The sequence below is a fragment of the Hylobates moloch genome, unplaced genomic scaffold (genome assembly GCF_009828535.3).
Source record: "Hylobates moloch isolate HMO894 unplaced genomic scaffold, HMol_V3 SCAFFOLD_10, whole genome shotgun sequence".
Taxonomy (NCBI): domain Eukaryota; kingdom Metazoa; phylum Chordata; class Mammalia; order Primates; family Hylobatidae; genus Hylobates; species Hylobates moloch.
The window spans coordinates 26,214,936-26,238,690 of NW_026652285.1; the positions used below are offsets into that span (position 1 = coordinate 26,214,936).

General features: G+C 54.3%; 2 protein-coding genes and 1 pseudogene across 2 annotated transcripts; all 3 read left to right on the plus strand.

Moving 5' to 3' along the window:
• The first annotated feature begins 2,727 nt into the window (after window positions 1-2,727).
• Window positions 2,728-3,960, plus strand: LOC116474869 (protein tyrosine phosphatase type IVA 2-like; annotated as a pseudogene).
• Window positions 3,961-6,006: 2,046 nt separating this feature from the next.
• Window positions 6,007-15,162, plus strand: NAGLU (N-acetyl-alpha-glucosaminidase). The gene is made up of 6 exons (XM_032163683.2): window positions 6,007-6,421; window positions 7,162-7,309; window positions 8,231-8,377; window positions 8,562-8,647; window positions 10,868-11,124; window positions 12,951-15,162. The coding sequence occupies exons 1-6, from the start codon at window positions 6,039-6,041 to the stop codon at window positions 14,159-14,161; spliced, it is 2,232 nt and encodes a 743-aa protein (XP_032019574.1). The 5' UTR covers window positions 6,007-6,038; the 3' UTR covers window positions 14,162-15,162.
• Window positions 15,163-16,665: 1,503 nt separating this feature from the next.
• HSD17B1 (hydroxysteroid 17-beta dehydrogenase 1) lies at window positions 16,666-19,241 on the plus strand. The gene is given in 7 exon segments (XM_032163684.2): window positions 16,666-16,768; window positions 16,771-16,803; window positions 16,806-17,012; window positions 17,159-17,338; window positions 17,520-17,613; window positions 18,123-18,300; window positions 18,387-19,241. Coding segments are annotated over 7 exon segments (1,065 nt in total). The 3' UTR covers window positions 18,657-19,241.
• Window positions 19,242-23,755: the final 4,514 nt, after the last annotated feature.

A 23,755-nucleotide genomic window follows, 5' to 3' on the forward strand; every position in this document is an offset into this window, starting at 1 on the left:
GGGTAGGGCTTTCTCTCTGGCCTCCCTTACACAGGCACCAATCCCATTCCTGAGGGCTCTGCCCTCACAACCTAAAATTTCTGTACATTCTATGTCATGCTGAAGTTCATTTTACAACCCTAAGCTCTCACCTTAAGGTGCATACATGCCCCTAAGGAAAATCCACCACAGCGCACTCAGTCCTCCCGCGGAGGCACCTGCTGCACTCTGCTGCAGTGTTCTTCCTTTCTAATAAACTTTCCTTTTCCAAACCTATGCTGTTGTCAGTAAGTTCTTTCTTTTTTGAGACCCCTCCCCCCACCCCAAGACATGCCAGTAGTCCCCGCTAGTTGGGGTGCTGAGACAGGAGATGGCGCCACTGCACTCCAGCCTGGGCAACAGCGAGACTCCATCTAAAAAAAAAAAAAAAAAAAAAAAAAAAAAGAGGATCAAACAGTATTAAAGACCCTATTATAAAAATCTTTCACTCACAGTGTCCCTGAATCTCCCCCTCCCTCCCACAACCACTGTTTACAGAACCTTAAATAAACAAACAGACGATAATGTGTTACCCTGCTCAGTCCCTGGCCTGGAGTGCTGTGGTGCCATCTGGACTCACTGCAGCCTCAACCTCCTAGACTCAAGTGAGCCTACCCTCTCAACCTCCCGAGTAGCTGGGACCACAGGTGCATGCCACCATGCTGGGCTAATCTTTGTATTTTTTGTAGAGAAGGGGTTTTGCCAAGTTGCCCAGGCTGGTCTTGGACTCCTAGACTCAAGTTATCCACCTGCCTCAACCTCCTAGGATCAGGGGCTACTGCAATGGGCCAGACATTTTTTTTTTTTTTGAGTCAGGGTCTGGCTCTGTTGCCTGGCCTGGAGTGCAGTGGTGTGATCATGTCTCACTGCAGCCTCAAACCCCTGGGTTCAAGCCATCCTCCTGTCTCAGCCTCCTGAGGAGCTAGCTGGGACCACAAACACAGGCCTCTGTGCCCAGATGATTTTTGTAGAGACAGGGTTTCTCCATGTTACCCAGGCTGGTCTCGAACTCCTGGACTTAAGCGCTCCACCTGCCTCAGCCTCCTTAAGTGCTGTGACTACAGGTGTAGCCACCACATCTAGCACACCTAGTGCAGTCCTTCTAGAGAGTCGGCCACTCCCAGCCCCGGAGCAGCCTTACTCAAGCCCTCCCTGATCAGATAGGCAGCCTGACAAGTTGCACTGCCTGGGGAAGAGCAGCAAGAACCCTGCTCTGGGAGTCAGGAGTTCCCGGTTCTAGCCCGGAGCTGCTTTCCTTACTAGTTATTGATCTTGCCCAAGTCATTGCCTGTCTCTGGCTCTGTTTCCCAATCTGTAAAATTATTACTGGAAAGGGGTCCCAATCTAGACCCTAAGAAAGGTGAGAGAGCGAACAGGCCCTGGAGACAAAAAGTTCTTATCGGAGCAATTTAGATAAGGAGCAATCTAAGGAGCAAAGACCACCTGTTGACCATCAAACAGGCCATCTGGAGGCAAAACTTGTCTGGAGAATTTAGAAGTAATCCCAGCACTTTGGAAGGCTGAGGTAGATGGATCACTTAAGGTCAAGAGTTCGAGGGAGCGGCAGCGGCGGCCGGGCACGGCGAGAGGCGACGCCACAGGGCAGCGGCGGCAGCCGGGGCAGCGGCGGCAGCAGGAGACGCAGCGGCGGCCCCAGCAGCAGCAAAACTGACTCGTGGAGAGGCGCCGCCGCCGCCGCCGGCCTGGTGTCGCGCTCCGAGGCTCGGGGGGGAGTCGTCGCAGCCGCCTCCACCGCTACCGCAGCCGCCGCCGCCCAGGTGACTGAAGAGAGCGGCACCTCCTCGCTCCCGCCGCCGCCGGACTTCAATGCCCAGTCCCCAGCTCGCCAGCGTTTTTCGTTGGAATATACGTTGCACATTTATGGCTATTCTGAATGTGAGAGCAGATTTCTGCCAGGCTCAGCACAGCGTTTTCGCTGACAAGTGAGCTTGGAGGTTCTATGTGGCATAATTAACATTGCCTTGAAGACCCCTGGACACCGAGACTGGCCTCAGAAATATTTATTGATTGATTGATTGATTGATTGATTGATTTATTGATTGATTGACGGCGTCTCGCTCTGTCGCCCAGGCTGGAGTGCAGTTGCGCGATCTCAGCTCACTGCAACCTCCGCCTCCCGGGTTCACGCCATTCTCCTGCCTCAGCCTCCTGAGCAGCTGGGATCACAGGTGCCCGCCACTACGCCCGGCTAATTTTTTGTATTTTTAGTAGAGACGGGGTTTCATCGTGCTAGCCAGGATGGTCTCCGTCTCCTGACCTCGTTATCCACCCTCCTTGGCCTCCCAAAGTGCTGGGATTACAGGCATGAGCCACCGCACCCCGGCGGCTTTTTTTTTCTTTTCTTTTTTTCTTTCTTTTTTTTTTTTTTTTGAGACAGAGTTTCCCTCTGTCGCCCAGGCTGGAGTGCAGTGGCACAATCTCGGCTCACTGCAAGCTCTGCCTCCCGGGTTCAGGCCATTCTCCTGCCTCAGCCTCCCGAGTCGCTGGGACTACAGGCGCCCGCCACTGCGCCCAGCTAATTTTTTGTGTTTTTAGTAGAGACGGGGTTTCACCGTGTTAGCCACGATGGTCTCGATTTCCTGACCTCGTGATCCGCCCGCCTTGGCCTCCCAAAGTGCTGGGATTACAGGCGTGAGCCACCGGGCTGGCCGGCTTTTTTTTTTTTTTTTGCAAGCATATGTTAATGACTCCAGTAAAATTAAGAATCAAGTAAACAAGTGGAAAGTGACCTACACTTTTAACTTGTCTCACTAGTGCCTAAATGTAATAAAGGCTGCTTCAGTTGTGTATGTAGTTGGGTTTTTTGGAGTCCGAAGGTATCTATCTGCAGAAATTGAGGCCCAAATTGAATTTGGATTCAAGTGGATTCTAAATACTTTGCTTATCTTGAAGAGAGAAGCTTCATAAGGAATAAACAAGTTGAATACAGAAAACACTGATTGATAATAGGCATTTTAGTGGTCTTTTTAATGTTTTCTGTTGTGAAACATTTCAAGATGTATTGATTTTTTTTTCACTTTCCCCATCACACTCACACGCGCGCTCACACTTTTTATTCGCCATAATTAACCGTCTAGCCCCTGTGGAGATCTCCTATGAGAACATGTGTTTTCTGATAACTCACAACCCTACCAATGCTACTCTCAACAAGTTCACAGAGGAACTTAAGAAGTATGGAGTGACGACTTTGGTTTGAGTTTGTGATGCTACATATGATAAAGCTTCAATTGAAAAAGAAGGAATCCACGTTCTAGATTAGCCATTTGATGATGGAGCTCCATCCCCTAATCAGATAGTAGATGATTGGTTAAACCTGTTAAAAACCAAATTTCATGAAGAGCCAGGTTTCTGTGTTGCAGTGCATTGTATTGCGGAATTGGGAAGGGCACCTGTGCTGGTTGCACTTGCTTTGATTGAATGTGGAATGAAGTACAAAGATGCAGTTCAGTTTATAAGACAAAAAAGAAGGGGAGCGTTAAATTCCAAACAGCTGCTTTACTTAAGATGCGATTATACTTCAGAGATACCAATGGGCATTGCTGTGTTCAGCAGAAAGAAATGTAAATGAAGGCTGACTTGATTGTGGCATTTAGAGGGAACTCTTGGTACCTGGAAATGTGAATCTGGACTCTTACCTGTGTCATCAAAGTAGTGATGGATTCAGTACTCCTCAACCACTCTCCTAATGATCAGAACAAAAGCAAAAAAGAAATATCTCTATAAAATGAATAAAATGTTTAAGAAAAAAAAAGAGTTCGAGACCAGCCTGGACAACATGGTGAAACCCCATCCCTACAAAGGTTAGCCGGGCTTGGTGGCACGTGCCTGTAATCCCAGCTACTCAGGAGACTGAGACAGGAGAATGGCTTGAACCTGGGTGGCTGAGGTTCCCGTGAGCTGAGATTAAAAAAAAAAAAAATACTTCCCTAGTATCTAAAGTTGGCATCTGATTCCAGGCCTCTTTCAACATTTTTTTTTTTTTTTTTTTTTGAATTCACCTCACTTCAAGATTCTCTGCCTCATTCCAATATTGGACTACAGGCAGGCCACCATGCCGGTAATTTTTTTTTTTTGTCCCCCAAGCTGGAGTGCAGTGGCGCGATCTCAGCTCACTGCAACCTCCACCTCCCAGGTTCACGCCATTCTCCTGCCTTAGCCTCCCGAGTAGCTGGGACTACAGGCGCCCGCCAACACGGCCGGCTAATTTTTTGTATTTTTAGTAGAGACGGGGTTTCACCGTGTTAGCCAGGAGGGTCTCGATCTCCTGACCTCGTGATCTACCCGTCTCGTCCTCCCAAAGTGCTGGGATTACAGGTGTGAGCCACCGCGCCCGGCACCTGGCTAACTTTTGTATTTTTTAGTACAGACGGGCTTTCACTATATGTTGGCCAGGCTGGTCTCAAACCCCTGACTTCAGGTGATCTGCAAGCCTCAGCCTCCCAGAGTGCTGGGATTACAGGCGTAAGCCACCGCTCCTGGCCTAAGTTTGGCTATTTTTATGGTTGTTTTTTGATTATATGATAAACAAGGGGTGGGTTAGTAATGAGTTTTTCAGAAAAGGGGTGGGGATCCCCCCCCCTTCGCCGCCCCGGCAACTGAGGGTTATTCCACTATTTAGACCATATAGGGTAAGTTCTGGACGTTGCCATGGCATTTGTAAACTGCCTGGCGCTGCTGGGAGTGTCTTTAGCATGCTAATGCATTATAATTAGCGTATAATGAGCAGTGAGGACGCCCAGAGGTCACCTTCCTGTCTTGGTTTTGGCAGGTTTTGACCAGTTTCTTTTTTTTTTTTTTTTTTTGAGACGGAGTCTTGCTCTGTCGCCCAGGCTGGAGTGCAGTGGCGCGATCTCGGCTCACTGCAACCTCCGCCTCCCAGGTTCATGCCATTCTCCTGCCTCAGCCTCCCGAGCAGCTGGGACTACAGGCGCCCACCACCACGCCCAGCTACTTTTTTGTATTTTTAGAAGAGACGGGGTTTCACCGTGTTGGCCAGGATGGTCTCGATCTCCTGACCTCGTGATTCACTCGCCTCGGCCTCCCAAAGTGCTGGGATTACAGGCGTGAGCCACCGCGCCCGGCCGACCAGTTTCTTTGCTGCATTCTGTTTTATCAGCGGGGTCTTGTGACCTTTTACCTTGTGCTGACCTCCTGTCTCATCCTGTGACGAAGAAGGCCTAACCTCCTGGGAATTCAGCCCAGCAGGTCTCTGCCTAATTTTACCCAGCCCCTGTTCAAGATGGAGTCGCTCTGGTTGGAAACTTCTGACAAAATGATAGCTCCTGTCATGTTGCTGCTGCTGCCGCCAATGGACAGCCTTTAACGTGACCGCCAGCCCTGCTCCACCGCCGGCCTGGGCTCACATGGCCCCACCCCTCCTCGAACCTCCTAGCCTGTTAGTTCCTCAAATCTGCAAGTTCTCTGCCTTCTCAGGGCCTTCAATAAATGCATTTCTTCTGTCTGGAAGGCTCTTCCTTTCCCTCTTCTGGCCAATTCCTATTCATCCCTGAGTTTCAGATTAAAAGTCACTTCTTTTGGAAACCTTACCCTTGCACTACTTCGCAGCATCACAACGATGATGGAAATCCTTATTTACGTTAAGTATCTGGTTTCTAGGTCACCCCCTGACTGGGACGGTAGGGATCGTCTTCTCGTTCATCAGCAGGGCAGTAGCTATGGCAGTGCCTGATACAAAATAAACTCCAAATGTCTATTTATTAGATGGTTGGATGGAAGTTATTTGCGTGTGAGAGCGCGTTTTACCCGAAGGCGCTCTGTGAGGGCCAGCGAGTCCCCTTCAGCCCTGGAGCCGGGGTCACACGCTCCCCACCGCGTGCGGTCACGAGACGCCCCCAAGGGAGTAACCTGGGACCCGGAAGCCGGGACTCCTGGCCCTGAGCCCGGGCTTGGCCTTCGGGTCCACGTGGCCGGAGGCCGGCAGCTGATTGGACGCGGGCCGCCCCGCCCCTGGCAGTCGCGGGATCCGCAGGGCTGAGACCATGGAGGCGGTGGCGGTGGCCGCGGCGGTGGGGGTCCTTCTCCTGGCCGGGGCCGGGGGCGCGGCAGGCGACGAAGCCCGGGAGGCGGCGGCCGTGCGGGCGCTCGTGGTCCGGCTGCTGGGGCCAGGCCCCGCGGCCGACTTCTCCGTGTCGGTGGAGCGCGCCTTGGCTGCCAAGCCGGGCTTGGACACCTACAGCCTGGGCGGCGGCGGCGCGGCGCGCGTTCGGGTGCGCGGCTCCACGGGCGTGGCGGCCGCTGCGGGGCTGCACCGCTACCTGCGCGACTTCTGCGGCTGCCACGTGGCCTGGTCCGGCTCTCAGCTGCGCCTACCGCGGCCACTGCCCGCCGTGCCAGGGGAGCTGACCGAGGCCACGCCCAACAGGTACCGCCCCGAAGCTTCCCCGCGTCCGCCCGAGGCGCTTACCCCCTCCCTGAGCCGCTGCCACCCAAATCGGGAGGCTGAGCGGGGAGCGCTGGCCGGAAGTCCCAGCTGCGCCGCCTCCAGCAGCTGTGTGGCCTTGAGCCAGCCACTCTGCCTTTCAGAGCCTCGGCTGGCTCACCTGAAAAACGGAAAGAAGACGCCTACCGTGCAGTGTTATTGTGAGGATTTGCACGATGATGGGCATAGAATTTGTGGTGCACAATTGGTGATGAGTGAATTTTCTTCCCTTCCTCCCCCACCTTCTCTTTGAACTTGCGGACTGAGGAAGGACGCCCCCATCCCCCCACACAGGCCTGTGTTCCAGCGCCTGCCACACTATGGAGTGATGTGTTCACACAGCTGTCCTCCCCTGCCCATCTGTTAGATTGTGGGGGCAGGGATTCCCCGTTCCAGTAAAACACCGTGCAGAGGAGGGGCTCTGGCAGGGTGGCATGAAAGTGGAATATGCCACCCAAATACCCGCCAGGCTAGAGGGCCCTGGGGGAGTGCAGGGGACGAGTGCCTCAGAAGCCCAGCCCGGGTACCTGGTCCCAGCTCCACCTGGGTTGGCTCCCAGTGTGAAGCAGAAGGGCCGAGCTTGGAGCCCCTCCCTTCTTCTCTAGGTGGGGGATGGGGGATTTGTTCCAGGGCCGTGAACCCTCCAGGGTGGGATGCGCCCCTGCTCATGACACTGCCCGCAGGTACCGCTATTACCAGAATGTGTGCACGCAAAGCTACTCCTTCGTGTGGTGGGACTGGGCCCGCTGGGAGCGAGAGATAGACTGGATGGCGCTGAATGGCATCAACCTAGCACTGGCCTGGAGCGGCCAGGAGGCCATCTGGCAGCGGGTGCGTGCCCACTGTCCCCTCCCCACCCTCCTGCCTATGGCGGGAGCCACCCTAGGTGTTTTCACCCGCCCCCCAGCATGGGCGCAGTGTCTCTCTCCAGAAGTGCTTTCAGCGTGCACAGTGGCTTGGGCCTCCTAAAAACTGAGGCTTCCGGCCGGGCGCGGTGGCTCACGCCTGTAATCCCAGCACTTTGGGAGGCCGAGGCGGGCGGATCACGAGGTCAGGAGATCGAGACCATCCTAGCCAACATGATGAAACCCCGTCTCTACTAAAATACAAAAAATTAGCTGGGTGTGGTGGCGCGCCTGTAGTCCTAACTACTTGGGAGCCTGAGGCCAGAGACTTGCTTGAACCCTAGAGGTGGAGGTCGCAGTGAGCCAAGATCGTGCCACTGCACTCCAGCCTGGGCAACAGAGCGAGACTCTGTCTGAAAAAAAAAAACAAAAAACAAAAAACTGAGGCTTCCAGTTTGAGGAATGGGGCTCCTTCCCCCATCTCCCCTATGCAGCCAATCACCTGGTCCCTTGGATTCAACTCATAGGCAGCTCTAGATCTGCCTCCCTGGAAGCCTCTGTGCTGCAACGGCTGCTCCAGGCGCTGCTTGAGCTCTTCACACAGCTGCCCTGCCCTTCCATCTGGCACCCCTGCTCCATGAAGCCTTCTAAGGCCTTCCTCTTGGGGGAAAGCTCCTTTGTGCCCCATCTCCTCACCCATGTGACAAAGGCGACACAGTGAACTCACCTACTCACAGGTCTCTGTCCTCTGGGCTGTGGGCTCCTTGATGGCAGGATTCGGATTTTGTCTCAGTAGCCCTAGCGCCCAGCACAAAGAAGCAATGAGTGAATGGTTGTTGAATGAATGAATGAATGAATGAATGAATGGAGATGAATATATTTCTATGTGTGGGCCCTTCTTCCTCAGGTGTACCTGGCCTTGGGCCTGACCCAGGCAGAGATCAATGAGTTCTTTACTGGTCCTGCCTTCCTGGCCTGGGGGCGAATGGGCAACCTGCACACCTGGGATGGCCCCCTGCCCCCCTCCTGGCACATCAAGCAGCTTTACCTGCAGGTAAAAGGATGGAAAAGGGAAGGGGCAGAATCGGTGATAGATGGTCATGGGCCCAGGAAGGGTGGTATTGGGCCGGCCCCGGGGCTCTTAACTGAGGCGGGGGGCTCTGTGTGTCCGGGGAGATGAGGGCCTCCTCATAGGACAGCAGTGGCCATGCTCACCACCCTTCCTTCTATTCCTCCAGCACCGGGTCCTGGACCGGATGCGCTCCTTCGGCATGACCCCAGTGCTACCTGCATTCGCGGGGCATGTTCCCGAGGCTGTCACCAGGTGAGGTTCCGCTCACCGCCTCCACTTAGCTCAGAGAGAGAATTTTATTCCCTTCTAGAACATGACTTAAAAACTGAAGCTCTGGGCCAGGCGCAGTGGCTCACGCCTATAATCCCAGCACTTTGGGAGGCCAAGTTGGGGGATCACCTGAGGTCAGGAGTTCGAGACCAGCCTGGCCAACATGGTGAAACCCTGTCTCTACTAAAAATATAAAAATTAGCTGGGCATGGTGGCACACGCCTGTAATCCCATCTACTTAGGAGGCTGAGACAGGAGAACTGCTTAAACCTGGGAGGCAGACGTTGCAGTGAGTCGAGATCACGCCATTGCACTCCAGCCTGGGTGACAAGAGTGAAACTCTGTCTCAAACAAACAAACAAACAAGCTCTGGACGTAGGCCTGGGTTTGATTTTTGACTCTGCTACTAATTAGCTGTGTGACTTCAGGCAGATGACATGACTGCTCTGTGCCTCAGTTTCCTTACTTGTAAAATGGGATCTCTACCCACTTTGCTGTAGGGTTTGTAATTATCTCTCGATCTATCTGTGACTTTGCACAGAGTGCTAGCAAATGGCAGCCCTTTTGAGTGGCAGCAGGGGTGCTCCAGTGTCCCTTGTTCCTCTGTGCTTCCCAGCCATCCTCTCACATGTGGTTGGGAAAAGTCTTCAAGGCCCACCTGAGACCTCCCCTCCTTCAGGAAGCCTTGCTAGTGCCCCCCATGACCTCCTTTGCAGCGGCTAGTGTCTGGCTCTCATACTCTCATAGGACTTAATGCATGCCAGTGGCCTCCCTGCCTGCCTCTTGCCCCCATCACCAGGTGGCAGGAAACCCACTCATTCATTCAATAAACTTGGTCCAGCTGTCTGGGACTGCCAGAACTGGCTGTGCTGGGTCCTGGGAGGCGGCAAGAAAGGTGCCCAAGGGCTTACCACTGATAGGGGAGATATGTTGGCTGAAGGATACAATGTGGGGACAAGGACAGGAATATATGTGGGTTCCGCTCTCCTCTGCCGGGAGAGAGGGGCAGGAAGGGCTCAGGGCAGAGCCCAGCCTTGAAAAATGAGTGTTGCTTGGACGGACGCTGTGGCTAATGCCTGTAATCCTAGCGTTTTGGGAGGCTGAGGCGGGTGGATCACCTGAGGTCAGGAGTTAAAGACCAGCCTGGCCAACATGGCGAAACCCCATCTCTACCAAAAGTACAAGTTAGCCAGGCGTGGTGGCGGGCTCCTGTAATCCTAGCTACTCAGTAGGCTGAGGCAGGAGAATCTCTTGAAGCCAGGGGCCAGAGACTGCAGTGAGCCAAGATCACGCCACTTCACTCCAGCCTGGGTGACAGAAGTGAGACTCCATCTCAAAAAAAAAAAAAAAAAAAAAAGGAAAGAATATTAAACACCTCACGTTCTCACTCATAGTGGGAGTTGAACAATGAGAACACACGGACACAGGGAGGGGAACATCACACACCAGGGCCTTTCGAGGTGTGGGGGTCAAGGGGAGGGATAGCATTGGGACAAATACTTAATGCATGCGGGGCTGAAAACCTAGATGACGGGTTGATGGGTGCAGCAAACCACCATGGCACATGTATACCTATGCAACAAACCTGCATGTTCTGCACAGAACTGAACTGAAAGTATAATTAAAAAAAAAAAAAAAAAAAAAAAGGCCAGGTGCGGTGGCCCACGCCTGTAATCCCAGCACTTTGGGAGGCCAAGACGGGTGGATCACGAGGTCAGCAGATCGAGACCATCCTGGCTAACACAGTGAAACCCCATCTCTACTAAAAATACAAAGAATTAGCCAGGTGTGGTGGTGGGCGTCTGTAGTCCCAGCTACTAGGGAGGCTGAGGCAGGAGAATGGCATGAATCCGGGACGCAGAGCTTGCAGTGAGCTGAGAATGCGCCACTGCACTCCAGCCTGGGCGACAGAGCGAGACTGTGTCTCAAAAAAAAAAAAAAAAAGAAAGAAAGGAAAGAAAAAGGAGTGTTGCTTATTTCAGGCCACAGGAAGGGGAGAGATAGTGAAAGTTTTTCAGAGAAGGTGGCCAGGGAAGGAGAAGAAAGGACTGTAGGCAGAGAGCATAGCCTGTACAAAGCCATAGAGGCGAGAGAAACCAGGATGTGCCCCGGGAGCTGTAGAGAAGTTGGCGAGGCTGGTGAACACTATGATGAACACTATGGCGGCTTCCATGAAATGTCTGAGCTTTTGCTCCCCACTAGGGTATTCCCTCGGGTCAATGTCACGAAGATGGGCAGTTGGGGACACTTTAACTGTTCCTACTCCTGCTCCTTCCTTCTGGCTCCAGAAGACCCCATATTCCCCATCATCGGGAGCCTCTTCCTGCGAGAGCTGATCAAAGAGTTTGGCACAGACCACATCTATGGGGCCGACACGTTCAACGAGATGCAGCCACCCTCCTCAGAGCCCTCCTACCTTGCTGCAGCCACCACTGCCGTCTATGAGGCCATGATTGCAGGTACAGTGCCTGGGTGGGGTGGGAGAGCCCCCCAGACCCTCAAAAGGAAGGGAGTAGCAGATGCCAATAGGGGTAGGCAGAGGGACTGGAATAATGCCTCACCATAACACACAGTACTTTATAGTTTACCAAGCACTTGTACACACGCGTTGTCTCAGTGAATCCCACTGTGGTTGAGAGGTGAGCTCTGGAAGCTGACAACCTGGGTCACACCTGGCGCTCCTGTTTCCTGGCCGTGTGACTTATGACTCATGACCTCCTTCCCAGTGTCTCATTTGCTTTTCCTGTAAACTGGGACTACCTCATAGGTAGAATAACGCCTGGCCCAGAGCGAAGGCCGCCAAGAGCTAGCTATGAACAAGGATTTTGTTTCATCTCTGCGTGGTTGCTGAAGTAGGCACTGCAGGCAGGAAGTAAGTGGATGTGCCTAAAGCTGCTAAGTGCGCATCCTGCTACAAAACCGTGAAGGCAGGGCTCCTTCCTGCCACTTAAAGGAGGAGTGGAGGGGAGGGCGCCCAAGTCAGGAATGACTTAGTGGAGAGGCGTCTGTGTTGGCCAGGAAGGGAACAGATCAGCTCAGCCTTTCTTGAGCAGCACTGCTCCAAGTGTGACCCAAAACCAGCAGCAGCAGCAGCCCGAGCTGTGAGATGGCAAATTCTCAGGCCCTACCCAAGACCTGAAGCCGAAGCTACTTTTTTTTTTTTTTTTTTTTTGAGACAGAGTCTCACTCTTGCCCAGGCTGGAGCACAGTGGCACAATCTCATCTCACTGCAACCTTTGTCTCCTAGGTTCAAGCGATTCTTCTGCCTCAGCCTCCCGAGTAGCTGGGACTACAGGCATGCACCACCACGCCTGGCAATTTTTGTTTGTTTGTTTTGAGACGGAGTCTCACTCTTGTTGCCCAGGCTGGAGTGCAGTGGCACGATATCAGTTCACTGCAACCTCTGCCTCCTGAGTTCAAGCGATTGTCCTGCCTCAGCCTCCTGAGTAGCTGGGATTACAAGTGCCCCCCCACCACACTCAGCTAATTTTTGTATTTTTAGTAGAGACAGGGTTTCACTATGTAGGTCAAGGTGGTCTCGAACTCCTGACCTCAAATGATCCGCCCACTTCAGCCTCCCACAGTGCTGGGATTATAGGTGTGAGCCACCTCGCCTGGCCAATTTTTGTATTTTTAGTAGAAACAGGGTTTCACCATGGTGGCCAGACTGGTCTCAAACTCCTGACCTCAGGTGATCCGCCCTCTTCGGCCTTCCAAAGTGCTGGTATTACAGGCGTGATCCACTGCTACTGGCCTTGATTTTGTTTTTGAGACAGAGTCTTAGTCTGTCGCCCAGACTGGAGTGCAGTGGCACAATCTCAGCTCACTGCAACTTCTGCCTCATGGGTTCAAGTGATTCTTGTGCTTCTGCCTCCTGAGTAGCCGGGATTACAGGCGCCTGCCATTACGCTAGGCTAATTTTTGTATTTTTAGTATAGACAGGGTTTCCCCACATTGGCCCGGCTGGTCTGGAACTCCCGGGCTCAAGGGATCCACCTGCTTCAGCCCCTCAGAGTGCTGGGATTATAGGTGTGGGCCACTGCGCCCATTCAGAAACCTCCATGTTTTAAGGAGCCCTCTGGGTAACTGTGATGTTCACCCAAGCTGCTGAACCCCGTCCTGGAGTTTTCAGGGGGACGCGTATGTGCCAAGAGCGTCCCGCTGGTGGGGGTCATGGGAAGCCATGACCTGGGATAGACAGAGTCGTCCGTAGAGTGGGGTGAACGTTCCCTGGCCCTCTGTCTCATCACTCCTCTTCTCTGTTCCCCCTACCTCCTGTCCACAGTGGATACTGAGGCTGTGTGGCTGCTCCAAGGCTGGCTCTTCCAGCACCAGCCCCAGTTCTGGGGGCCCACCCAGATCGGGGCTGTGCTGGGGGCTGTGCCCCGTGGCCGCCTCCTGGTTCTGGACCTGTTTGCTGAGAGCCAGCCTGTGTACACCCGCACCGCCTCCTTCCAGGGCCAGCCCTTCATTTGGTGCATGCTGCACAACTTTGGGGGAAACCATGGTCTTTTTGGAGCCCTAGAGGCAGTGAACGGAGGCCCAGAAGCTGCCCGCCTCTTCCCCAACTCCACCATGGTAGGCACGGGCATGGCCCCCGAGGGCATCAGCCAGAACGAAGTGGTCTATTCCCTCATGGCTGAGCTGGGCTGGCGAAAGGACCCAGTGCCAGATTTGGCAGCCTGGGTGACCAGCTTTGCTGCCCAGCGGTATGGGGTCTCCCACCCGGACGCAGGGGCAGCGTGGAGGCTACTGCTCCGGAGTGTGTACAACTGCTCCGGGGAGGCCTGCCGGGGCCACAATCGTAGCCCACTGGTCAGGCGGCCGTCCCTACAGATGAATACCAGCATCTGGTACAACCGATCCGATGTGTTTGAGGCCTGGCGGCTGCTGCTCACATCTGCTCCCTCCCTGGCCGCCAGCCCCGCCTTCCGCTACGACCTGCTGGACCTCACTCGGCAGGCAGTGCAGGAGCTGGTCAGCTTGTACTATGAGGAGGCAAGGAGCGCCTACCTGCGCAAGGAGCTGGTTTCCCTGTTGAGGGCTGGAGGCGTCCTGGCCTATGAGCTGCTGCCGGCACTGGACGAGGTGCTGGCTAGTGACAGCCGCTTCTTGCTGGGCAGCTGGCTGGAGCTGGCCCGAGCGGCGGCAGCGAGTGAGGCCGAGGCCGATTTCTACGAGCAGAACAGCCGCTACCAGCTGACCCTGTGGGGGCCAGAAGGCAACATCCTGGACTATGCCAACAAGCAGCTGGCGGGGTTGGTGGCCAACTACTACACCCCTCGCTGGCGGCTCTTCCTGGAGGCGCTGGCTGACAGTGTGGCCCAGGGCATCCCTTTCCAACAGCACCAGTTTGACAAAAATGTCTTCCAACTGGAGCAGGCCTTCGTCCTCAGCAAGCAGAGGTACCCCAGCCAGCCGCGAGGAGACACTGTGGACCTGGCCAAGAAGATCTTCCTCAAATATTACCCCCGCTGGGTGGCCGGCTCTTGGTGATAGATTCGCCACCACTGGGCCTTGTTTTCCCGCTAATTCCAGGCCGGGGCAGATTCCAGGGCCCAGAGCTGGACAGATATCACAGGATAACCCAGGCCTGGGAGGAGGCCCCACGGCCTGCTGGTGGAGTCTGGCCTGGGGGATTGGAGGGAAATGACCTGCCCTCCACCACCACCCAAAGTGTGGGATTAAAGTACTGTTTTCTTTCCACTTAAACTGATGAGTCCCCTGGGTCTGTCAGAATGAGAAGGTCACTGCTGCCACGCTTGGGAGGACTCAGGGCTATAGCATGGCCCTGGGGTGGGACCTGTTCTCCCATCCCTTGCCTCACGTCCCTGTTTTTGTTTGTTTGTTTGTTTGTTTGTTTGTTTGTGACGGAGCCTTGCTCTGTTGCCCAGGCTTGAGTACAATGTCACAGTCTCGGCTCACTGCAACCTCTGCCTCCTGGGTTCAAGCAGTTCTTGTGCCTCAGCCACCCGAGTAGCTGGGACTACAGGCATGCACCACCACGCCAGGCTAATTTTTTTTTTTTCCAAGCTAGAGTCTTGCTCTGTCACCCAGGTTGGAGTTTAGTGGCACCATCTTGGTTTACTGCAACCTCCGCCTCCCGGGTTCAAGCAGTTCTCCTGCCTCAGTCTACCGGGGAGTTAGGACTACAGGCCTGTGCCATCACGCCCGGCTAATTTTTGTATTTTTCATAGAGATGAGGTTTCACCATGTTGGCCAGGCTGGTCTTTAACTCCTGACCTCAAATGATCCACCTGCCTCGGCCTTCCAAAGTGCTGGGATTACAGGAGTGAGCCACCATGCCCGGCCACGTCCCTCTTTTTAATACTAACCCCTGACCTTTGAACGGAGAATGCCCTTCTGTTGCAGGAAAACCTCTTTTCAAACCGTGTTTGTCCTTTGCTGGCATGCCACAGCAACAGTCACCAACACAGAAGACTTCTGTGACCAAATATTTGGAGGATTTTCCCCACACACCAAGCAGCAGACATCAGCTGGTGTCCTCCAATTCAGTTCCAATGTAATCAACCAGAGACAGCATCAGATCCCACAGGGTTAGGGTGCAGACCCATGAGACCACCCCCTCCTTCCCACTGGTTACAAGTCCTGATCCCTGGAACTTCTGACTGACTGGCTTCAAGTTGGAGTTCCCGTGACCCCCTTCCCCTCTTTGGAGTCAACTCATTTGCTACAGCGACCCATGAAACACAGGGAAACCCTTATTATGTTTACTGCATTATTACAGAGGAAAAAATTTTTTTTCTTTCTTTTTTGAGACAGGGTCTCACTCTGTCATCCAGAATGAGTGCAGTGGCAGGATCTGGCTCCGTCACCCAGGCTGGAGTGCAGTGGCATGATCTTGGCTCACTACAGCCTCCATACCCCCAAACCCCCCGCTTTAGCGCCCCACCCCGCAAGTGGGGCTAATTTTTTTGTAGTTTTTGCAAAGACGGGGTCTCATTCTGTTGCCCTGGCTGGTCTTGAACTCTTGGGCTCCAGCAATCCCCTTGCCTTGGCCTCCCAAAGTGCTGAGATTACAGGCATGAGCCACCGTGCCCAGCCTCAAAGGGTATTTTAAAGAATAGAAATAAACAGCCACATGAAGAGATACAGACGGGGCGGTCTGGAAGGGCCCAGAGCAGGAGCTTCTATCTCCGTAGAGTTGGGGTTACGTCACCCTCTGGGCACATGGATGAGTTCTTCACCTTCTGTCAGCCTCCAGACGTTCAGCTCTCAAGCTTCCGGAACCCTGTCCTTTGGGCCTTTTATGGAGAACTCCATTGGCTGTCCATGACTGAAGCATGGACAACTGTGATAATGTGATTGGGCAAAAAGGGTCTGATCTAAGCCCAGCAAGGCCAGTCCAGATTCTTTGGGCCTTTGTGCAGCATTCCTTTCTCCAGGGTATGGGGCAAGGACCCACTCTGGAATGAGGATCCTACAACCCACAATCAGATTAGAGTCCTGCCTTGGGCAGCTGAAAAGAGGACAGGAGAAGGTCAGAGATAGGAGAGGCTGTTTTTTGAGGCCTGAGGCGCCCCAACATGACAACGAAAGACTGTAACCATGGTCGTGTGAGTTATGAGCTAGGAACCCTGGACGAAACCAACACATATACAATCATTTCCCACCTCCCAACGCCTTTACTTTCACAGCCTCTGCAGCAAACTGTGGTCACTATAATCGCTTCTGTGGCACAGAGGCAAACCCAGGGGAATCTGCCCAGGGGGCCACTCTGTGCCCACATGAGAACCCACACCTGCTTGTAAAGCCTCCCCTCCCTCTGACCAGCAACCAGGACAGTTTGTTGTTCCAAGCAGTGGGCTCACGTCTGTTTTGGCTCAGAACAGGGTGGGGAGAGCGGGCCAGGGACCCGCAGGAAGGCTTATCCTTGAGATTGCGTGGGAGACACAACAAGGGGTGGGGGCCCGCAGGCGGGGCGGGGCGAAGCAGGTGATATCCAGCCCAGAGCCCCAGCCTCTGCCCACAGTCTCACCATGGCCCGCACCGTGGTGCTCATCACCGGCTGTTCCTCGGGCATTGGCCTGCACTTGGCCGTACGTCTGGCTTCAGACCCATCCCAGAGCTTCAAAGGTATAGACAGGGAGGGAGAGAAGGGAGGAGCCCTTGGAGGCCAGAGGGAAGTCAGATCTTCCTCGTCTCCCAAAACCTCCAGTGTATGCCACGTTGAGGGACCTGAAAACACAGGGCCGGCTGTGGGAGGCGGCCCGGGCCCTGGCGTGCCCTCCGGGATCCCTGGAGACATTGCAGCTGGATGTAAGGGACTCAAAATCCGTGGCCGCTGCCCGGGAACGCGTGACCGAGGGCCGTGTAGACGTGCTGGGTGAGCCTCCTGGAAACATATGGGCTCCTAGGAGCCTTCTCCGCCCTGCGTTGAAACCAACATGTCCCCAGGCCCAGGGAGCACGAGGGGACAGGCCATGTTGAGGGTGATGCTGAGGCGGGCTGGTCGGGCCTATGTCCCCGCAGTGTGTAACGCAGGCCTGGGCCTGCTGGGGCCTCTGGAGGCGCTGGGGGAGGACGCTGTGGCCTCTGTGCTGGACGTGAACGTGGTGGGGACTGTGCGGGTGCTGCAGGCCTTCCTGCCAGACATGAAGAGGCGTGGTTCGGGACGCGTGTTGGTGACCGGGAGCGTGGGAGGATTGATGGGTGAGTGGTAGGGAGTGGGCTCCGCAGCTCCAGATTCTTTGTGTGCGGAGCTGAGCCTGGAAGGCAGGTTCCGCGGGGGGGTAGGGGGGTCGGGGGGGTGCCGTCAGCTTGGAGGGGCACCGTCTGCCCGGGGATGACCCCCTGGCCGCTGCGCCTCATGAACCTCGTCTCCCCACCTAAGGGCTGCCCTTCAATGACGTTTACTGCGCCAGCAAGTTCGCGCTCGAAGGCTTATGCGAGAGTCTGGCGGTTCTGCTGCTGCCCTTTGGGGTCCAGTGAGTCAACACCCCCGTTCCCCGAACCCTCTGAACTCTGACCTAGAGACCCCGAGCACCCCGTCCTGCGGGAGCCGCTCTGGGGCGATCTCCCTGGCCCTCCCTGCCCGGCTCACATTAGCTGTGTGCCAGGCTGAGCGCATGGCACGCATTTTGCCACCTGCTGACCTGGCTGCTGAAGTGTTGGTATTGTTATAGGGAAGCTCCAGCCCAGAGAGGTTAGGTGACTGGCCCAAGGTCACACAGCGGCCAGGGACCCCGCCAGATTCGAATCCTAACACCAGGGCTCCCTCGTAGCCTCAGATGGATTTGGGAGGGCTGCTCCGGCAGGAACCCGCGTTTCAAATGTTCTGGTTATCCCCAGCGCCCTTTCCGCCTCACTTCCCAGCGCAGCGGTGCTGCTCGCGGTCGGAGCCCGGGACGTGGTTGGGGCTGGGACTGGGGTTGGGGCTGGGACTGGGGCCTGGCTCGCGTCCGCCCCCTCCCACTCGTTGCTCTCGGGCCGGCAGCTTGAGCCTGATCGAGTGCGGCCCAGTGCACACCGCCTTCATGGAGAAGGTGTTGGGCAGCCCAGACGAGGTGCTGGACCGCACGGACATCCACACTTTCCACCGCTTCTACCAATACCTCGCCCACAGCAAGCAGGTCTTTCGCGAGGCGGCGCAGAACCCTGAGGAGGTGGCGGAGGTGAGCGCCGGGCTGGACTCCAGGAGCGGGGGCGGTGCGTTCTGCGGCGCGCGGCGGGGGCCACAGCTCTCCTCCCGCCGCCGCAGGTCTTCCTCACCGCTTTGCGCGCCCCGAAGCCGACCCTGCGCTACTTCACCACCGAGCGCTTCCTGCCCCTGCTGCGGATGCGCCTGGACGACCCCAGCGGCTCCAACTACGTCACCGCCATGCACCGGAAAGTGTTCGGCGACTGTCCGGCAAACGCCGAGGCTGGGGCCGGGGCTGGGGGCGGGGCCGGGCCTGGGGCAGGTGCCGAGGCCGGGGCCAGTGGGGTGGGGGACCCTGAGCTCGGCGATCCTCCGGCCGCCCCGCAGTAAAGGCTTCCTCAGCCGCTGTCTCCCGCGCCCTTCTTTGTCCCCTGGGTCTGTGTGGTCCCTGGGGATGGGGCAGCGGTAGCAGCTGTGGGTGGCTAATTAAGATAGATTGCGTTAGCCAGTTTTACTAGCGCAGCTAGGCGCGATGGCTGTCGCCTGTAATGCCAGCGCTTTGGGAGGCGGAGGCAGGAGGATCGCTCAAGCCCCGGAGTTGGAGACCAGCCAGAGCAACATAGTGAGACCCCCATCTCTACAAAAATAAAGAAAATTTAAAAATCAGCACAGTGGCACCATTCCTTGAGCCCAGGAGTTGGAGGGTGCAGTGAGCATGATGGGGCCACTGCACTCCAGCCTCGGTGACAGAGTGAGACCCTGTCAATTAATCAAATCAACTAACCAACCGAAAAACTCAGAAACCAAGGTCCAGAAAGAAGCCAGCCCAGGATCACACCTCAAGTCCATATTAAAGCCCAGACACAGTCTCTGGATATCCAAGGGGCATCTGCAGGAGGAGTTAGGTGGGAACTGGCTTGGGGTAGAGTCAGGTTGTGACTTAGACCCCATTAGCCATGAGACCTCAGGCAAGTTCCTTGCTTTCTCTGAGTCTTTCTTTTTTTTTTTTTTTTTTTTTTCTGAGACAGAGTTTTGCTCTTGTTGCCCAGGCTGGAGTGCAATGGGGCAATCTTGGCTCACCACAATCTCCGCTTCCCAGATTCAAGTGATTCTCCTGCCTCAGCCTCCCAAGTAGCTGGGATACCGGCTAATTTTGTATGTTCAGTAGAGACGGGGTTTCTCCATGTTGGTCAGGCTGGTCTCAAACTCTCGACCTTAAGTGATCCGCCCACCTCGGCCTCTCAGATTGCTGGGCATACAGGCCTGAGCCACCGCGTCCGGCCCTCTGAGTCTTTCTTATCTGTAAAATGGGTATAATAATACCTATCTAATGGGTTTTAGTAATGGTGGAGATAACACCTGAAAGTGCTAGTATAGAGGTTTAATAGTCAGCAAAGACTGTTATTAGAACAAATAGTAATATGACTACTGTCATATTTTGCAAATGTGTAATGAAGAAAGAGGGCTAAGTGAATCAAAGGGAGACAGCCCCACTCACCCTGTTCTGCCCTGGAGGACTGAGAGATCCCCACCATCTGCGAAGCTGCCTCACCAGGAGGTCCAGCTGGGGCTACAGGACTGGCTACTTTGCTACAATGGCCTGTCTTTCCTGAGCCCAGTGGAGGGTCCCGGGGGGCAGGAGTCATTGATAGGGGCCAGTAGGGTTGTAGAGCCACTGTCTGAACTTCTGTGGAGGTCTGGTGCGGGGGAGGTGTGAACAGATAAGAGGCCAGGTGAGGATGCAGCAGAGGAAGGGGGCAGGAGTGCCCCAGGAGGGGGCGGTAAGGAGGCAGGGATTCAGCTGGGTCTGAGAGGGAGGGAAGGCTGAGGGGGATGGCCCTTTGGAGTGGGCAGGGACATGACCACAGAAAGCCTGGGAAGTGGAAGCAGACAGGAGCCTGCTGGAGTTCTTGGAGCTTTGTGTGGGGCACTGGGGGAAGGAGGCAGGCCCTCCACCCTGACCTGCCCCTACCTCCGGATGAGGGTCTTCTCTGCCTGTTGGATGATGTGCTGCCCCTGCTCTTGGAGGAAGAGGCCTCCCAGCCACCCCCTCCTGCCAGTCTCCTTGCCCTGCTGACCCAGACAGATCTGCTATCCCTACAGCATCCAGGAAGGCCACACAGGGGCCCAGGTGGCATGGGTTTCTGAGGCTTGGGATCTGCTCTCAGTCCCGCTCTCGCCAACCCCCTTTGCCCCTGTGTGACAGTGTGTGTACATGTGCGTGCATGTGTGTACCTGTGTGGTGTGGCTCACAAGGTCACCCCTGGGGGTGGGATAATAAGAGGTAAAGTGTGACCCCCTCTCTTCCATACGTTCATACTTGTTTTCAAGCTTGTGAATATTCACAGTGTTAATAATCTTCTGCAGTCCCATGACTTCGAATAGCACTTAGATGCCGATGACCCCCCCACCAAAGAAACCCCACTGTCTCCCACAGACTCCAGGTCTGTATCTCCAACTGCCTACTCAATACAACACCTCCACCTGATGCAATGAACTTACTGTGTCTAAACCCCAATTCCACATTTCCAGTCCTCCTACCGGCTCCTCCCCCAGTCTTCTCTACTTTACTATATGACAACTCCATTTTTCCCAATAGTGGTTTTAAAAACCCTGGAGTAGTCCTTGACTCCAGTCTCTCTCACCTTTCAACCAACTCAGCAGCAAATACTGACAGCTCTACCTTTGCTCATCAAAGCATATTCCAAAATCACCCTATTCCGGAGTGCACACTGTCATCTCTCCCTTCAATTACAGCAGTAGCCTCCTAACTAGTTTTCTTGATTCCACTCTTGCCCATCAGCAGTAAAATTACCACAGTGCGTTTAAAATGATCTTTTAAAAATGACAGGGCCGGGCATGATGGCTCATGCCTATAATTGCAGCACTTTGTGAGGCTGAGGCGGACGTTATTGCTTGAGGTCAGGAGTTTGAGACCAACCTGGCCAATATGGTGAAACCCTGTGTCTACTAAAAATATAAAAATTAGCCAGGCATGGTGGTGGGTGCCTGTAATCCCAGGTGCTCCGGAGGCTGACAAAGGAGAATCGCTTGAACCAGGGAGGTGGAGGCTGCAGTGAGCCAAGACTGGGACACTGCACTCCAGCCTGGGCAACAGAGACTTTGTCTCAAAAAAATAAAAATTGGCCGGGTGTGGTGGCTCACGCCTGTAATCCCAGCACTTTGGGAGGCTGAGGTGGGTGGATCACCTGAGGTCAGGAGTTCAAGACCAGCCTGGCCAACAGGGTGAAACCTTGTCTCTACTAAAAACCCAAAAATTAACCAGGTGTGGTGGCGCGTGCCTGTAATCCCAGCTACTCAGGTGGCTGAGGCAGGAGAATTGCTTGAACCCGGGAGGCGTATGCTGCAGTGAGTGGAGATTGCGCCATTGTACTCTAGCCTGGGCAACAAGAGTGAAACTCCATCTCAAAATAATAATAATAAAATTTTAAAAAATTAAAATAAAAAGGGAGCCTGGGCAACAAAGTGTGACCCCGTTTCTACAAGAAAATTAAAAAATTAGTTGGGTGTGGTTGCACACATCTGTAGTCCCAGCTTCTTGGGAGGCTGACGTGGGAAGACTGTTTGAGCCCAGGAGGTTGAGGCCACAATAAGCTGTGGGCACACCACTGCACTCCAGCCTGGGCAAGAGAGGGAGACCCTGTCTCAAAAAAGAAAGAAAGAGGCCAGGTGTGGTGGCTACGCCTGTAATCCCAGCACTTTGGGAGCCCAAGGCCGGTGAATCACTTGAGATGAGGAGTTCGAGACCAGCCTGGCCAACATGGTGAAACCCCGTCTCTACTAAAAATACAAAAATTAGCTGGGCGTGGTAGTTTGTGCCTGTAATCCCAGCTACTCGGGAGGCTGAGGCAGGAGAATCACTTGAACCCGGGAGACAGAGGTTGCAGTGAGCTGAGATTTCTCCACTGCACTCCAGCCTGGGTAAAAAGAGTGAGACTCGGCTGGGTGAGGTGGCTCATGCCTGTAATCCCAGCACTTTGGGAGGCCGAGGCAGGTGGATCACGAGGTCAGGAGATCGAGACCATCTTGGCTAACATGGTGAAACCCTATCTCTACTTAACACAAAAAATTAGCCGGGTGTGGTGGCAGGCACCTGTAGTCCCAGCTACTCGGGAGGCTGAGGCAGGAGAATGGTGTGAACCTGGGAGATGGAGCTTGCAGTAAGCTGAGATCGCACCACTGCACTCCACCCTGGGCGACAGAGTGAGACTCTGTCTCAATAAATTTAAAAAAAAAAAAAAAAAGAAAGAAAAAAAAAGAAAAAGGGAAGAAAGAAAAAAAAAAAAGTCTGTTCCTGTGTTTGTTCCGAACACCTTTTATGGCTTCCCATTGCAGTAAAATCCAAGTGTCTTAGCCCGTTTTGTGCTGGCTAAATCAGAAAACCACAGACTGGATAATTTGTAAAGAATCAAAGTTTAGGCCGGGCGAGATGGCTCATGCCTGTAATCCCAGCACTTTGGGAGGCCGAGGCGGGTGGATCACCTGAGGTCAGGAGTTCAAGACCAGCCAACCTGGCGAAAGCCAGTCTCTACTAAAAGTACAAAAATTAGCTGGGCGTGGTGGTGGGTGCCTGTAATCCCAGCTACTCAGGAGGCTGAGGCAGGAGAATCACTTGAACCTGGGAGGCAGAGGTTGCAGTGAGCCGAGATCACGCTGTTGCACTCCAGCCTGGGTGACAGTGAGACTCCGTCTTAAAAAAAAAAAAAAAAAGAACCAAAGTTTATTTTGCTCACAGCTTCACAGTTTTAGGGGCTGGAAAGTGCAAGAACTTCATGCAGTATCTGGCAAAGGGCTGTCCCAGGATGGAAGGGCAGAAGGTGGAAGCAAACAAGAGACAGGAAATTGGGCCAAATGTCATCCATCCATCAGGAGCCACTCCCATGATAACAGTATTAATCTATTCAAGAGGGCAGAGCCCTCATGATCCAATTATCTTTTTTTTTTTTCTCCTGCCTCAGCCTCTTGAGAAGCTGGGATTTTAGGCGCATGCCACCACACCTCGCTAATTTTTGTACTTTTAGTAGAGACGGGGTTTCACCACGTTGGTCAGGCTGGTCTCAAACTCCTGATCTCAGGTGATCCACCTACCTCGGCTTCCCAAAGTTCTGAGATTACAGGAGTGAGCTACCTCGCCAAGCTGACATAATTACCTCTTTTTTTTTTTTTTTTTTTTTTTGAGACGGAGTCTCGCTCTGTCGCCCAGGCTGGAGTGCAGTGGCGCAATCTCGGCTCACTGCAAGCTCCGCCTCCCGGGTTCACGCCATTCTCCTGCCTCAGCCTCTCCGAGTAGCTGGGACTACAGGCGCCCGCCACCACGCCCGGCTAATTTTTTTGTATTTTTAGTAGAGACGGGGTTTCACCATGGTCTCGATCTCCTGACCTCGTGATCCGCCCGCCTCGGCCTCCCAAAGTGCTGGGATTACAAGCGTGAGCCACCGCGAATTACCTCTTAAAGGCCCCACTCTGCC